At 43.7% G+C, this 17,885-nt stretch overlaps 1 protein-coding gene across 1 annotated transcript; it reads right to left on the minus strand.

The window, feature by feature from the left end:
• Positions 1-12,296: 12,296 nt before the first annotated feature.
• Positions 12,297-17,200, minus strand: LOC110000746 (interferon-induced protein with tetratricopeptide repeats 1-like). The gene is made up of 2 exons (XM_065956308.1): positions 17,196-17,200; positions 12,297-15,455 (listed from the first exon to the last, which is right to left on the minus strand). The coding sequence occupies exons 1-2, from the start codon at positions 17,198-17,200 to the stop codon at positions 14,162-14,164; spliced, it is 1,299 nt and encodes a 432-aa protein (XP_065812380.1). The 3' UTR covers positions 12,297-14,161.
• Positions 17,201-17,885: the final 685 nt, after the last annotated feature.

The raw sequence follows: 17,885 nt of genomic DNA on the forward strand, positions 1-17,885 counted from the left end.
TCGTCGCACACTTCTGGGTATGGAGTTTTTATTCTTAATCATCTCAGTGTTTGTTTGATCCCTGCCACTCGCATACGGGCTGGATTCAGTATTCTCGGGGATTTCTACTGGATCTAAAGTATCGACAGCAGCCACTGTCGCACCTAATTACCGAAGACTGTTTAACAGTGGATATCTCCGGTCATCGTGATGATTTTAACAAAAAGAACAACAAAGGGAAAGTACGGAAACGAGGGAGACAGGGTGGTGTCCGAGAGAGGCTCAAGCGTCTGAATCTCCACCGTATACCCCTCTCCTCGATGCTGCTCTGTAATGCCCAATCCATCAGAAACAAGATTGACGAGATCTCATTCATCTGGAGAAATTCAGAGACTCGTGCATCATGGCTTTCACCGAGACCTGGCTTACTTCTTCGGACTTGGACACGGATCTAACTCTCTGCGGTTTTGGGACATCGGTGAGGCTTGACAGAAACGTTAACGTCACAGGGAAATCCCAAGGGGGAGGTGTTTGCCTCTATGTAAATCAGCGGTGGTGCAAGAACATCACTGTCAGAGAGACTGTGTGCACTGAGGACATTGAACTGCTGCCCGTATCTGTGCGCCCCTTCTATCTCCCCCGCGAATTTCCCCAAATATTTGTTACTGTCGTGTACATACATCCAAAAGCCAACGCGAGGAATGCAGTAAATACTATTCACAAAGTTACACAAAAACTACAGTCCCTCTCTCCTGATGCACCTTGTTTCATCCTTGGCGATTTCAATCACTGTAACTTGAAATCATTGAGCAACTTTCACCAGTATATTTCTTGCCCCACCAGACTGAACAAAACTATTGACCTGTGTTATGGTTTAGTCAAAGGTGCATATAAGTCGGTTTCCCTGCCCTCTCTTGACTCTTCTGATCACAACACCATCCTTCTTACCCCCATCTACAAACCTCTCCTTAAAAGAGTAAAGTAATCACAAGGACGGTGGAGCTGTGGACTGAAAGTGCTATTGAGGAACTCAAGGGAGCGCTTGAAAGCACAGACTGGGATGTTTTTAATGATGAGTCTGCTGATCTTGATGAGAGGGTTGAGGTGATCCCCTCTTATATTCTTTATCTTAAAGACTCAATCATCCCCACAAAACATGTTAAAGTGTTTCCAAATAGTAAACCCTGGCTAAATAAAGCAGTGAAGGATGCACTGCACAGGAAACATGACACGTTTCTGCATGGTGGGGTTGTTGAGATAGCAGAAGCGAAGAAAGAGGCCAGACAGGAAATCAAGAGGGCTAAGCTCCAATATAAGAATAGGGTGGAGGACAGATTTTATAGTAATGACCTAAAGGCAGTGTGGGATGGCATGAAAACCATGACTTGTCAGGACAACAAGAAAAATGAGTGGATTAACATGGACGGTTTTAAATCACAGACAGAGCTTGCATATGCACTGAATGATTTTTATCTACGTTTTAATGATGAATATGATTTTACGTATGTGCGTGGTGACTTGTTCAACATGTTGAGTGATGGTGCTGCCACCTCTCAGGCCCCTTCTGACGCTAGTATAAGTGTTCATTCTGTCAGATCCATGTTTAAAAAATGTAACATTAGGAAAAGCCCTGCAATCTGCAAAAAGGGCCTCCAGAGACTCTACTTTCTGCGCAGAATGAACACTTTTAATGTGGACAAGACACTGATGGTTTTATTCTACCGATCTTTTATAGAGTCAATTTTAACCTTTTGTTTTATCTCATGGTATGGTAACCTTTCTGTTCAGAACAAAAATCGTCTTTCCAGTATTGTCAATACAGCCAGTAAAATAATCGGCGCTCAGCAGCTTTCATTGTCAGAAATCTGGAATAGACAAGTTGTTAGAAAAGCAAAGTCTAAACATTCGTATGCAAGTCAGATACTCACCTCATCTTTCTGCTGTTTCTTCCTCTCAGTCGTTTTCTGAAGATGACTTAGTCGAGCAGATGTCTTGATGTTGCTCTGTGGTTACAGTCGCTCCAGCTTCAGCTCTCTAGTGTGGATGGCGTGATGATGTGCAGCAGCAGCTTTAAATGTCCGTGACAGAGGGGTGGCACTTTCCTTACCAGCAGGATGTTATGAGTTTCATTTCTTAAGAATTGAAACTCAAAGCCTCAGGGCTCTCAAGTGTGTGTGTGTGTGTGTGTGTGTGTGTGTGTGTGTGTGTGTGTGTGTGTGTGTGTGCGTGCGTGCGTGCGTGCGTGTGTGATTACGGTTAGTGTTGTTCATTGTAAGTGTTAGTGGCAGGTTTGGAGGCCTTCAGCACAGGGGGTTGGTGGCTCCCATTTGAAACACTGTGGTTCCAGGCCAGCCATTTTGACTGTCATGATTGGCGAAAGTGTTCCATTCAGTGCCAAGCTGTTTCTTGTTTTGGTCTTGTTGAGGCCGACCATGGAGAAAACCCTCTCTGCATCCGCATTTGAGTGTGGGAGCACTAAAACTAATGCTGCTGTCTTAGATAGCCTCCCAAACTGGCTCAAACCGGTCACCTTTGAAAAAAGGAACCAACTATTACTCAAATGTTTTGCTTTTATTATGTCAATTAATTATGTGTATGTCAGCTGCTGCCAAATATTTCTTGCCTTGCTCTTGGCTGAGGACATACTCCCCCAAAACTCCTCAACATTAAAGGTGGTGGGATCTTGGGGCATGGGGATCTCCATGAGTTGATACTCCAGGAACTCCTCACTCACCTTGTCCTGTTCCTGTGGCCCATGGAAAGGAAGTAGTTCCTGAAATCTAAAAAGAGCACCTTGTGTAAAGAACTGATTAAGATACCGTGGGAGAAAAAAACAGGATTCGTTTTGTGACCATCATTAAACTAAACAATTTATTCAATAGGTTGAAACTATGGAAAATGTGGAAACCCTTGCCTGTCAACAAAATAAAGGACATCTTCCACCCCACACTCAGCACTCTGCTGCACATCCAGGAATTTAGCATGCTTCAGAAGGGCCTCCTTCTGGGGGAGTTTGTTGATGCTGTACTCCACAGCCCTGATCAGAAACGCCAGTGCTGCCTGCTGCAATAGCTGCACCTCCTGAGGTGTGATGTCTCCAGCCTCAAGGAGCCTGTTGAGGGTAGCTCTGGTGGTGAAGCCAACATTCAGCTTTTCTCCTATCAGAGAGAGAAAAGAAAGAGATAAAGCACATTAAGTACAGATAGTTTAAACAATATCTATGGGTTTTACCCATAGACTACATGTACATTTTATGCCCTTTCCATCACATCAGAGATCTCACTCAACTCATAACAACAATCTTCACAAAAAAAGTGTATTTTTGGACAATGAGCATACAGGTTTATCTCCTTATGAGACTTGAAAGCATTACCTGGCAGTTAGTTTAGTGGGTCATTGTAGAGGATGTCATGGACTTGTCGGCCCTGTAGCGCTATCGGCTTCATGAACCTTGCACACAGTTTCAAGATGAACTTCGTCATCTGCAAAATTGTAGTTCATAAAAGATTTCCATGTATTACTCGAAAAAGGACATATCAGCCAATGAAAAAATAGGCAGACATACTGGGCAGTAGGATAGCCCAACCTTTCCATTTTACCTCTCCATGGAGCAGGAAGATGGAGGACTTTTCTCTCTGGAGTAGAAGGTTCAGTGTGGAGAACATTGGCAGCGTTGCTTGAAAGAAGAGGAGATAGAGTTCTGTCAGGGGGTTGGAAAATGCATCCACCAGGCTTAACCATCGCACTGAAATGTGCAGCAGCATTTCCATGTACTCGCTCCCATGCAAGTCACAAAATTCTGTAAAATATATATAACATCAATAGCAAACAAATAGAAAATGTCTGCATTTTGTTGTATAACACTAGAGCTGGTTGAGTCACAAACCTGCCAGGTAACCTTTACGGTTGGTGCTGCCCTTAAACCAGTACCCAACATCCACAGTCAGATCCTCTGGATCAAATCCGGATATCTGCAAAACATGAAATCAAAGATTTATTACAACCATTTTCCCTCAGCAGTTGAGTTTAGAGCCGTTTCTTTGGTTCGATGTCCCTTGCCTTCTACATGCCTGCTTACGTCCCTCATGCCTTGATGGGCACAGGAGTTCTCTTGCCTGCAGATAGAGCACCAGTAGTAGGAGCTGGTAGTTCCCATTGTGAAGACTGGCCATTGGGTTGACCATTCAAGGAACACCTATAGGTGGCTGCTCCACATACTCCTCTCTTTTTCCCTTTTTCCAGTGGCTTCTCCACTGTCTACTCTATGGTGTCCTCCACCATCTCTTTCACTGACTCTTCCCCTACTGACACCCTAGCTGTCTCCTCCACTGCCTCCTCCTTCATTTCTTCCACTGCCTCCTCCACAGTCTCCTCCACTGCCTCATCTACTGCCTCCACTATTGCCTTCTCCACAGTCTCCTCCTCTGACCTGGCAGCCTTTTTAGGGAGCTGACCCTTCAGAGCAAAGCATGAAATAATGCTCATTTGCCTCTTCCCTGACATCTTTGAAACAGACAAAGTTATTATTAATACTATGCATGGCCAGGATATAAAATATAATGAAATATTATGATTAAAAGTGGCCGACTGACTAAAATTGACTTTGCATTTGACATTTCATTTTCTGTATCTGCACAAAAATGGTCCAGCCTATTTCAAAACATGACTAGGTCAGAGCCCGTATTCACAAAGAATCTTTAGGCACATGAGTGACTTACAAAAACATTCAAATTGCAAGGGAATAATTGTGCTTCTGTTTCAATAGCCCACGTCAGCAACAACAATTAGATAGCCTATATGTGAAAAGGCATAGCCTATTCGATAATTAAATGAAATTACTTTTATGCAAAGTGTCAGCGTATGAATGCATGTAGAAGTAGCTTACTGCAAAGATGGACATACTGGATCAATCTGAGGGTCTAGTGCAGGGGTAGACAACACGTGACCCTTTAACTCTATTCTAGTGGCTCCCTGGCTTTGTTGAAAAATGGAAATCAATAAAACATTTTTATATATAATTTATTCAGTCATCAAGCTTCAAGCTATACTTGAAGCATAGCATATGGGCTATATGTGTCTGTATAGCCTAGTCTGTATTTTCATGATGACAATTGAAAATACAGTACAGCCAACATGAGTAGGCCTATATGCCGAGAATGACATACAATGGCCGGTTAATAAAGACAGAAATGTGTCAACTATTTGTGTTTAAATGTTTCCAACATCGTTGCGGCCCCAAACTTGATTTTTTTATTTATTATTTCTGGTCAAAAAATGTCATTTTAGACCCCTGGTCTAGTGTATTCTGCTCATTTCATTGAAGCCACTCGTCTGTAGGCCTAACAGCTGCTGCTTCACACCACTGATGTGCACCGACACCGACCTGTCACTCATCGACCTGTCACTCATCGACCTGTCACTCATCGACCTGTCACTCATCGACCTGTCACTCATCAGCCCATCACGGAGCGAAGTGAATGAGAGCAAGCTTGTGCACGAGCCCATCTTAAGTTGGTATTAATTATCCTTGCTAGAAGTTGGTCTCAGTGGCTTTGTGAATTACTTTTAAGAAAAAACTCCTACATAAAAACTTTTAGTGTAGTTTAGAAGTACTCTTAGAGGTGTAACAGATTACTGTGTTTGTTATATGTACTGTATATCTCATTCGCTTTTACAGTGAGGTGTCCCTAGAGAGTTATCGTAGCTGCTGTTGTATGTGCCGTTTATTGTTTTGTCATTAAGTGTATCCGGTCCGACGAACCCAGAAAGCTCCGTTACATTGGTGGCAGCGGTGGTTCTTTCTGTCGGTTACCGGTTAATCTTTGTTTTGCCGTGCCGTCTACGTTCACGCTGCCGTTCATTAGGTTAGCTTCCTCAGTATAGCTAGCCCGCTAACCTGTTGAGCAGCGTAACGTTACTAAGTAGCGGACATGTGGTGCGGTTATGACGACCCTTTGAAACCCGGCACGGGGAGAATTACCGGCAGTTCGCCCGGCAGAGATGTTTGTGTTGACCTGCCTACTCCTTTCGCCGGCGACGGAAACCAGAGTTTTCTTGGCTGGGTGAGACAGTTGGAGGTGGCGGTCAGAGCGGCCCTGGGCTGCGGCAGCGACTATAATGATGAGCTGGTGGCCATCCTCCCCACCCGACTGTGCAAATCGGCGTTTCTGCTGTGGGACATCCTTCCTGAAGCAGTTAAGTCGGACTATGCTGCTGTTAAAGAGAGATTGGGGATAGCTTTTGGGCAGAGACAGTATATGGACCGCTTCAGAGCTAACTTATCTGCTCGAGCATGAGCTCCCGGGGAGACCTTGGAGTTGTATGCAGCTGATGTGAGCCGGCTCGTCGCGGAGGCGTTCCCAGATTATGGGGCCGTTGCACGGAGAGAGGAGAAGTTTCGTCGCTTCCTTGCTGGCCTGGATCCGGTGCTGAAAGCCAAGTGTCTTGAGCAGGGTGCTACGGATTTGGAGGAAGCTTTGACCATTGCGAAGCGTTGGGAAAATGCCAGAGAGGCTCTGCAGAGAGAATGTGTGAGTACCTATCTGGTCACCCAGCTACCTGTAGGTACTTCAACTGTGCAGTCTGTGTCAGTGACGGATAATCTGCAGCGAGCTGTAAATAAATTGACAGATGAGATGTGCTTCATGAGGATGGAAATGAAAGAGATTTGTGATGAAAATCAAAGACTGAGAGCTGGGAAAAATGATAGACGAGAGCAATTGTTCCGCTCACCTTCAAGGGGACGCTGCAGCTGCACCTGTGGTGAGTGGGGATGCCAGTCAAACTTTAGACCGCCCCACTTCTTATGTAAGGGGGGTGGTTGAAGGAACTGAAGTGGCTGTGCTGGTGGACTCTGGGGCCACTGTGTCGTTGATCAGTGAGAGCATTCGCATGTCTGTCCCTGCCCTGCGGAGCACGCCCCTGAGGAAGAATTACATTGACTCTCGTGCAGTGAATGAACAAATGCTGGATACGCTTGTACCTGGCTGCTGTAATGTGTCCCGAGCTGATGTGGTGACCATTCCCCGCTTGAGCGAAGTCTTGGTGCCAGGCAACGTCCGTTACCCCACGGGGGCCAGCGTTCCCACTGCAGGCCTTGACGGCTATTTGGAGCCCAACATTCCTGAGATGACTGGACTGGTGGTAGCTCACACAGTGACCAGGGTGAAAGATGGTGTGACTGTGGCTCGTGTCCTCAAGCCCACTGGTAGAGCTTTTGAGCTTAAACAGGGTCTTCACTTGGGTGAATTCTACCCAGTTCAGGAGACTGATGTGACACCACTTGTTCCCCCCTGTAATTGAGTGATGTTGATGACAGCCTCGACGCCCTCTCCGCCTCTGGCCGTGGCTTGTACCAATGGAGGGCCATGCCGATGGGTCCGACTAATTCACCAGCCACCTTCCACCGCATGATGGAGCTGATCCTCAGAGGTCTGCCATGGCACATCTGCATAGTGTATCTGGATGATATATTGATATACAGTCGCACATTCAGGGACCACCTCGCCAACCTGGAGGAGGTCTTGACCAGGATAAAGTCTGCGGGCCTGAAGCTAAATCCTGGCAAGTGCCACTTTGCCAGGGATCACGTGGTGTTCCTGGGCCATGTGGTCTCCAGACAGGGCCTCCAACCTGATCCCTGGAACACCGAAAAGGTGAACTCCTGACCAACTCCCCGCTCTCCTTCTGAGGTTAGAGCTTTTGTGGGTCTCTGTTCATATTACAGGCGATTTGTGAAGAATTTGTCACAATTTGCAGCCCCACTTAACCGCTTTGCTGGGAAAAATTTGCCTTTTGAATGGACTGCTGAGTGTGAGACGGCTTTCACATATCTTAAACGGGTGCTCACATCTTCTCCAGTGGTCACATTGCCCAGCTTTGCACTCCCGTTCAAAGTCTATACGGATGCATCTAAGGACTCTGTTGGGGCGGTGTTGGCACAGGATGTGGACGGCTTGGAAAGGGTGATTGTCTATGCCAGCCAGGCTCTCACGCATGCACAGAAGCGCTGGTCCACCTTTGAAGCTGTGGGAGCTGTGGGCCGTGGTGTGGGCTGTGCATGAGTTTAGACATTATGTGGGACTGTCTGCCTTTACAATTGTGACTGATCATCGCCCATTGCTGAGGCTCAGGCACATGGCCATTGATAATAACCCCACAGGACGGAGGGGTCGCTGGGTGCTGGAGTTGGACCCTTTCAACTGGACCATTATGCACAAGGACGGCCCTAGCAATAAAAATGCTCGACACTCTTTCCCGCAGGCCCGTTTCCTTGGCTCTGTTGGGGCGACAACAGACCGTGGTATGCATGGTTGGGAGGCGCGTGTCCCTGCTGATGTGCTTGTGCCTGGTGTTGTTTCAGACTCTCGGGGGGCTGGATCTCTGCCATGGTATGTGTCATCCATGGTGGATGGACTGAAGGCTGCTTTCTCAGTCGCCAGGCTCAATGCTGCAGAGGCTCATGAGAGAAAAAAACTGTATTATGACGCTGATGTTTGCCACCGTGCCTATGAGGCGGGAGAGATGGTGTGGTTGAATAATCCCACTGAGAGCTTCACGAAGCTGGCACCACATTGGAAGGGCCCATACCGGGTCATGGAGGCGTTGGCGTCTGGAGGTGAGGCTGCACTGACTTACCGCATCAGCAACCCTCTGGACTCTCTGGAGAGGACTCAGGTGGTTCACCATGACAGGCTGAAACGTTATACTTTACCAGTGCCTACAGGGACTGTTCCCCTTCTACCCTTAAAGTATCTCCTCTTTTGGGGGTTTCGCCACTCCCGTTGTCGCCGCAAATGGTTGAGCAACAATTGGCTGGGGGTGTGGACATCAGTCTGTATGGGGAGTTTTCAGGGCCTGAACGCAGGGGGCGTGTCCTGCGACCACCTTCACGTCTTCAGGATTTTGTGAGGTTCTGAGTTTGATGCTTGGTGTTTGTTTCCCTCTTTTTCATGTATTTTTGCTGTTCAAGTACATTTGGGTGACAACTGTGATACAGAGGGGTTTTTTTCATGCTCAGGTTAAATTCTGCTAGGGGACTGTTTTGAGAGGTTTCCTGTTGTCTCATGGGTGCCTGTGCCAATGTTTTATGTGAAACGGGGACGTTTCAAGTTGAGGGGGGGACGTATGTCACAGATTGTGACAGATTGTTGTGTTTGTTATATGTACTGTATATCTCACTCGCTTTTAGAGTGAGGTGTCCCGCGAGAGTTACTGTAGCTGCCATAAAGCAGTTGTTATTGTTGTTATCCTGTTACACTGGTACACAGGTGTGTGTGTAATAAAGTGGAAGCCGTGGATAAAGAAGCTCCCCGCCTATGTGCCGTTTATTGTTTTCTTATTAAGTGTATCCGGTCCAACGAACCCAGAAAGCTCGGTTACAGAGGTAAGAGAAAAGCTTTGTGAATACGGCTCCTGATCTAGGACTAAAAAACAGGTGTCAGAATAGCTGCTGAAATTAGCAAGAATTCAACTGGCTGTCTAGTTCACACACTCTGGTCAAACTGTAAGCTAATATTACTGATTACCAGCTGACTGGACACAATATTCCCCAACATACAGAAATCAAATGATGAGATGACTTACTGTATTAATACCATATGGTCCTCTTCTCCATAGACTGTAAATATAACGGTCCTCTCCCACATCGATCAGTCTGTACTTCAGCGAGCGTCTGAATCAAAGTGCGAGCGTCTTCTTTGTAACCAGAATGTAGCGTTGTTGTAGCGGGAATATCTAAATCTTACCCGGATACAGCAATGCTATTTATTGATTGGTTGTTGGGGTAGCTATATATATATTCTTTTTTTGATTAACTGGTGCGTGGCAAGCTCCTTCTGATCTCTATGGGAAACCCACTTGATTCATATCTGTTCCACTATTAAAAAAAATGGGTTAGGGTTAGGCGTTAAGGCGTATCCTGGTAATTTATGCGTGAGAAACACAAGGTATGGCGTGTGAGCGTGTGAACAGGTTGAAATGTGTGTCTCTCACTCCCAATGCGTGAGATTCAGAGCATTGAAGGTTGTCAGTTTTGATGCGCTTTGGCGCCATCAGGAGGTCTCTGAGTGCAACTGCAGTGTCATAAAAACGGTCACGCCTCCCCCTCTGACACCACGTGCATTTGTTGACAAACAAAGGGTGAGGAAGCCGGCAGAGACGCTGTGAGAAAATGAGGAACCACGCAGACTCAAAAGGTACAGTAATATTACCAGATTTTGATGGAGCCTGAGTGTCTGCAGCCCGTTGTCTAGTTTGTTTATTCAACTGTTACCATGACAACTATAGGTCGTGGATAAATGGCTACATAGATCGGTTTGTAAGGTTACAAACAATTTGGAGACAAAAGTAAAGCTGCTAAACGTGAGACAATGATGACGTCACTGGTAATGATGCAGCTTGGAGTGACTATGGGGTTTCCTATTGCGCGAGACGCTAGCTTAACATTCAGTACATTAGCCGTTAACATTCACGACTAATGAATAACTTTATGAATATTATTCAAAACTCCACAGAACTGATACGGGATGAATCGAATATGATCAGTAACTAAAAACCACAGTTTGATTACATCTAAACAACTAAAAAAATACTTTAAAATGTGTTTATCGACGGAGTGTGAATCATCATTAACTTACCTCCGACCAAGCTGTCAACGGCTCTGACCACATTCCTGACGTCATCACTCACACTGTGGTAATTCTAGAGTCTCTTGGGGATTATTCCTCTTCATTTTACTTTGTTGACTTTCAGAAACAAATTTTGGTTTTCAAAGCAATAATGTATGTGACACTTAGCAGGGCAACAACAGTGAGTGCTGTCAGATGGGGCCCCCTTAGGGAGGTGTCCTACTGTCATTTTGGGGCACTGCTTTGGTTTACATTTGTGAGCCCTGAGGGGCCCCTACTGGTCTGGGGCCCCAAGCAGTTGGGGCACACACACACAGACTCCAAAATAAACAGGCAGGAGAATAATGTATAACTCAAAAGAAGATATACAATGAAAAACAAGTGTTTTGGGGAAAGTTATGCTGTCAATATCAACCTGTTACACTGACAGAGTATGAGGTTTTTGTTTTTCAACATCGATTTTCCTTTTATTCCAGGATTCAGCCCAAAACTTCAATTCACCATCAATGATGAGCCGGAGCCCGGAGTGGGATGGAGTCAGTACAGGAATGCAGCATATAGACAATGTGTGTTATGGAAAATCAACAGGAGAGATACAACAAATCACAATATACATGGGTAACACTTTACAATAAGGTACACACATTTTGCATACTTACTGGGAGACGAATGGGAAATTAACCACTAGATATAATCCAGAGTGTATATGTGAAAAAGGCTCTAGGTAACCATTAGTTAACAGGTAGATTTGTGTGGTTTATCCAGCTTTCATTATCCGTTAAATAATAATTCACTACTCCATAACATGTGATGAAGAAGTACTCAATATCTACCCAGTACTGAGTGGTTTTCTAATGGTTACTTGAAACTTTAATCACGTTATTTTTGCATTTCAGCATGAGCATACAAAATAAAAGTTTGGGTTTGGTGCTACATTACACAAATTTCCTACCAACATAACTTGAACTGCTCTTCTGCTGTTGCTCGTTTGGAGCAACAAGTGGTTCATCCATGCCATGATTGATGGTTAGTCTTTCACTGTGCCAAGACACACATGATCAGAACATGTGCTGCTGTGAAATGTTCTTATTCTTCCTGACACAATAAGTGTATAAAAGGCTCAGACAGTAGGTGGCCTTCCTGTTAATTGCTCACGCTCCTCCTGCGTGTTGATGACGTAAGCATCTCAAGCTTTTTGCTTCTGCCTTTTCCTTTTCAGTCGCTACATAACACATGACTGTTGACTCTGTTTGAACTGTCTGTATTGTTTAAAAATGATTGTATATGTATAATGGCTGAATAAAATACTCATACATACAGGATCAGTTTGCCAGCGTGCGTGTGTTCGGAGAGGAGAGCGGCAGATTATAAATTCACCGTACTCTGCAACATGATGATGAATCAGTTTATGGACGCCATCTTGTAATACTCTTAGTTTACCAGCAGATGCCGCCTGTGCTAGTTGTAAACCCAGGCAGTAAAGTGTATGTGAAGTTGTTAATCTGTCTAAAGAGCTAATTTCTTTCATTTATGTTCATTGAACTCAAATATTTCTGCCAAATAACTTACTCTAATAATTGTCAGACGCTTATGATCTGACGAGGCTTAAATTTCTAGCTCCGTCCTCCTGATAGTTTAGAACTGAAGAAGGTGAAACTACTGAAACAAAAAACTTCAAGACGATTTCTTGGTGTGCACACTGTTCATTTATTGGTATGAAGCTTAAACACAGCTTGAGCAAACAGGAGCATCTTAATATATAATTTTCAGGTCACAGAAAATACATTTTCACATGAACAATGAGGACTTTAAATTTCTGAAGCGAAGCACATTCATATAAAATCCATTAATTCTAAAATCTGAAAATACAGCATTGAAAAAACACAACAGAAGCAAAATACATGATAATCACAATTCACACATTTCTTCATTAAGTATTCACCATGACGACCGTGTTTTACAGAGGACGTCACACCTACCAGGAGCTAGGGTGTAAGATTTAAAGGTCACATAGTCTCCTCCTCTTCAACCAGTTTAAAAAATTCTCAGAACTTCCAAAAACATGTGTGAAGTTTCTTGTTCTAAATCCACTCTGATCCTGTATTTGATCATGCCTATAAACCCCTCTATTTCAGCCCTGCTCAGAACAGACTGTTTCTGTGTCTGTACCTTTAAATATGTAAATGAGCTGTGTCTGACCACGCTCTGTCTCTGGAAGGGCTTGGGTGTACTTGGTCTTTCTCGCTCCATGTCCTATTGTTTACGGTGAGAAGGCAGACTCAGAGGGCAGAACAAACACCTAGCTGTTGGAGTGTCACCCACCTGGGGGAGGGGCTACTGCCCTTTGTGATGTCATGAAGGGAACTCCGTCCTGAATTAGTAAGACATTCCCAACTCTCTCGCTTTCTCTCTCTCCCCTGTTTCTAACTCTATTTACTGTCCTATCTCTAAATAAACGCATAAAAGCCCAAAAATAAAAATAATTAAGAAAATATATATATATATTTTTTTTTTAACCAGGAAAAAGTCTTATTGAGATTAAAAATCTCTTTTACAAGAGCATCCTGGCCAAGACAGGCAGCAGCACAATTACAGGGTTTCAGACATAAAACACTTAACAACAATGAACATAAATACAGGAATCACAAAAAGAACCAGTTCACCAGAGTCTGTCATAAGTCATGAGCAACAAAGCGATCAAAAAGGACAATACGAGTTAGCTAAAAAATCTACAGTCAGATATTTCTGCCTCCAGATCATTAAGTAGACCTTTAAAAACATTCAAGGAAACCAGCTCCCGAAGATTTAAAGTATCTTGCAACCGATTCCAAGAAGAGGGAGCAGCATACTTGAACGCCCTTTTTCCTAATTCCGTACGGGCTTTAGGGATGGTAAGAAGGTGAAGATGGTAACTTCCATTACTTTATATGTAGCTCTGTAGGTAGGATGGAAGCAGACCGAGAATACCCTTATAAATAAAAATATGCCAGTGATTTAGTCTACGTGCAGACAAGGCAGTCCAACCAACCCAAGCATACAAGGAGCAGTGGTGAGTAAGGGCTTTTAGATTAGTGATAAACCTCAGTGCCCCATGGTAGACAGTATCCAACGCATGTAGGCTTTGCCAGGATGCGTGCACGTAAAGAGCATCGCCATAGTCTAGCACTGACATAAAAGTGGCAGCAACAAGTGTTTTTTTGGCCTTAAATGAAAAGCAAGACTTAATTCTAAAATAAAATCCTAATTTTAACTTGAGTTTTTTTTAACCTGTTGTTGAATGTGAGGCTTAAAAGAGAAAATAATAAAAGTAAACCTTCCTTTAATTTATTTCAAATAGTTTTGTATGGCAAGAAATTAGTTTTTAGTTAGTTTTTATCCTTATTTTTTGGACGCCCTGGCAGAATTGGCCCCCTCCTGTTTTTCATTCTTCTCCAGGATTCTGTTGCTCTTTATTACCACGTGTGAAAGCAATACGCCTTTGTAGAAATTATTATTATTATATTATTATTTTTTGCTTGGACAAAATTGTCCCCCCTAAATTTGCCTCCCTATCTTTACTGCCTTGGCTCTTGCAGATTTCTGAGAAACTCCTCTATTTCTCTGCACATTATGCCTCGGTATTTAGTCTTCTCCAGGATTCTGATGCTGTTGTCACGGCTGAAGGATATTTCTGGTATTGCTGCTGTCTTCATGTGATACTTTATCGACCTGTGGGAGTCATTTTGATGAAAGTATAAATGATTTGCATATATGTTGTAAAGCATCTGTTTGTCTTCAGGTTCTGCAGGTTCATTTTTGAGCAGTTTCTGAAATATCTGCTCAGCTTTGGCCTTGCTGTGATGTGACTTTGCATAGATAGTTGCGAGGTCTATTTCCCTTTTGAGTGAAGAGTGAGGGTAAAGAGAGATCAGCTCCTCGTGGAGAGCGATTGCTTTGTCCATCGTGCTTTGTTCTGGGGAACTACTGCTTTTATAAATGATCCTCCATCTGTAGCAGAGCGCAACAAATTTCTTCAGATAACGCACATCTGGATGTTTTTTCAGAACTTTCTCTGCCAAATCAACGGCCTTATCAACTGATATGTATTTTATGTAAAGGTTTAGTAAGGCCCACATGCCACTGTTACTGCAGCACCGAGTGCTCACCTTTTCATCCAACTCACGGACTTCATCTCGAATGTTTTCTCCTTTATCAGCAAGTTGTTCAAGGTAGAGCGCAGCGAGGTACAAGTTCTCTGGATCCCGTTCCTTGGCTTGTCTCATTTTCTCCAAGAGGTCAGTGTCCAGCCTTGTGTCACTGAAGTTTTTGACCTTCTTTAACCATATGACATAGCTGGTGTTCCAATCCACCATTTTCGGCTGCATCCTGGCAGCTTTCTCGTAGTAATCAACAACCAGCTTCTTATCCTCTCCGAAGAACATCAGGGTCCAGGCCTTTTCAGCGCAGATCTCTGGATGGAGGTCGTCCTGGGATGGAGATGGGTCTTTTTCCATCAGGGCATCAACCTTTGACAGGTAAGCCTGACTCTCTGCTTGATCTCCCAGGTGGTGGTGCAGCCAGGCCAGGTTCCCGTAGTTCACCACTAACCAAGGACCCTCATCTGCTACTCTCAGCTTGTTGAGTGCCTCCGTAGCCTTCTGGAACAAACTGTTAGCCTCTTCATTTAACCCCAGTTTATACTGAATGAACCCCCACAGGTTGTAAATGTGGCCCAGCCATCTATTTCCCTCCTCTGTGCTGAAGTCCTCCATCTTCTGCGTGAGAAGTAAAAGTTTCGGCCTGCTGCGGTCCAGGTCCCAGGTGAAGTGGCACTGCAGGGACTCCAGTGTGGTTTGACTCTGAGCAGCACTGATGGAGAATACAAAAACAAACATTTAAACACATCAGCAGCTAGTTTTGACTCTTGTGTTCTTATTTGTTATGTCTCGTCTCGCAGTGTCTCCTCTACTCTTCTAAACTGTCAATCACTTTTATTACCCTATTATATAGTCAGACAATCAAGTAAACTTCTCAGATAAATAAAAAACAGACTAAATTATTTGGTGGACATCACTGCATGGGCTCAGGAACACTTCCAGGAGACATAGTCTGTGAACACGTTAGCTGAAACTCTACCATGTGTAGGGTTGCCACCTTCCAAGCAGAAAAACAAGGGACACCCCGCAGCGGGTTGCAACTCAGTAGGGGCCTCACTGGCCCAACGGTGGGGTGGGGCACCAGTTGTGGTGAATCATGATTTAAAACAAGGTTTTAATGAAGTAATAAGAGTCATACTTAAAGTTTTAAGTGCTTTATGAACACATTTTTTTCTGAAATAATTTACAAAAATGCAAAACTTCAGTGTAAAGGCAGATACAGTAATGTATGCACAATGAAATGCACCTAACACGACTTCAGCAGATGATTACTATTAGCTATCTAATTTACAACTTAACTTAAACTTCAAATAAAGTTATTAACTTAACATTAATTCATTAACAGAGTATTATTGAAGTGCTTTTGACACTGCTGTAACATAGAGGGGAGCAGTAAGATAACAGATTTTTTATTAAATAAACAGTACGAATTTAATAGTATTTTCATTCATTTATTCTGTCCTCCTGTCTTTCGTTTTTGTTGTTTTCTTATGAAATCATGAATGATACTATTAATATGGTTTTGAACTATTTTCTTATTGTATTAATTAAGTGTCTACTGTCGATATATCGATGTTGTATTGATGATATCTCGCCCAGGACAAACTGTGAATACAGATTTGGCTAAAATAAATACGTACCGAAAAATATTCACACTATCCAAACTATACTGGAATAACCTATTTATAAACATGGGAGAAAATATATTAAGTAGGCCTACAATAGTTTCCTTTACATTATATTCATTTTCACTGACACTGTCAAGCCAGGCATTACTTTCTACTCACGTCTGTATTTCTGCATCCGTTTACGTTTCAATGGTGCACGGTGCGGGAATCAGAGACACCTGCAGACATGTTTCCTTCTGACTCCTATGACTTTCTCTCACCCAATCACTGACAAGCTCTCATTGCTCATGCCAAAAAAGAACCAAACAAACCAACGGACACTCCGAGGAGGCGGGAACTAGCCGGCTGAATGATGCTGAGTTCAAAGCATCTTGGAAATACGGGACAAACCACGTCCCGTATTGATTCAAAACGGGACGCAATATCAAAGTGTAAAATACGGGACGATTCCGTATTTTACGGGACGGGTGGCAAACCTAACCATGTGTCATGATTTGGTTTTGTATTTGAGTTTCCCTGTTTTATCCCAGTGTTGCTTGTTTCCCTTGTGTGTTAATGTTCCCTAGTTTTGCTGGTTTTTCCCTTGTGTGTTTCCTAGTTTTGTCTTCAGTGTTTTCTGTTTTATTTTGTCATTTATTATCCTCGTGTATCTCTGTGTTCTAGTGTGTTTTGTTAGATTCTTGAGTTCTGTGTGTCTTTAGTGTTTCATGATTTAGTTTGTAGTTGTCCTCAGTGTTTCTTGTATTCCTGCCTCTGTGTGTTTCCCAGTGTGTTTGCCCTGATTGTCTTCACCTGTGTCGTTAGTCTCACTTTTGTCTGATTACCCCATGTCTATTTAGTCTCTGTGTTTCTTCCCTTCTGTGGCAGTTCATTGTATGTGTTTGTCGGTGCGTATGTTATGTCAGTGTCCCGGTGGCTCCCTGTTTTTGAGCCCTGTGTTTTTGTTGAACTTGTTGAAGTAAGTTTTTGTTTGGCTTTTTGTTAAAATAAATAGTTTAGTTAATTCTGCACTTGGGTCCACACCTCCTTGTTTTCCAATTGTGACACCATGCAAAGAGCAAGCTGTATATAAACCAGATCCAGAAACATTGCTGGCTTTCCTTGGGCCTGAGGTCAATTAAAATGGACTTAGTCAAAGTGGAACACTGTCCTGAGGTCTGACAATTCACAATTTGAAATCTTTTTAGAAAAAATGGACGCTGCATCCTCCGGGGCTAAAGAGGAGAGGGACCATCTGGCTTGTTATCAGCGCTCCGATAAAAAAACAGCACCTGTGATGGTATGGGGGTGCATGGGTAAACTGCACATCTGTCAAGGCTCCGTTAATGCTGAACCATACATAAAGGTTTTGGAGCAACATATGCTGCCAAATAGAAAACCTCTTTTCTGGGAAGGCCTTGTTTATTGCAGCAGCATAATGTCAAACCACATTCTGCACACTGACAACAGAATGGCTCACAAGTCAAAAGCCTCATTTCCACCTAGCGGTCCGGTCAGTGGTCTGTACCTCCAAG

The sequence above is a fragment of the Labrus bergylta genome, chromosome 6, assembly GCF_963930695.1.
Source record: "Labrus bergylta chromosome 6, fLabBer1.1, whole genome shotgun sequence".
NCBI lineage: Eukaryota > Metazoa > Chordata > Actinopteri > Labriformes > Labridae > Labrus > Labrus bergylta.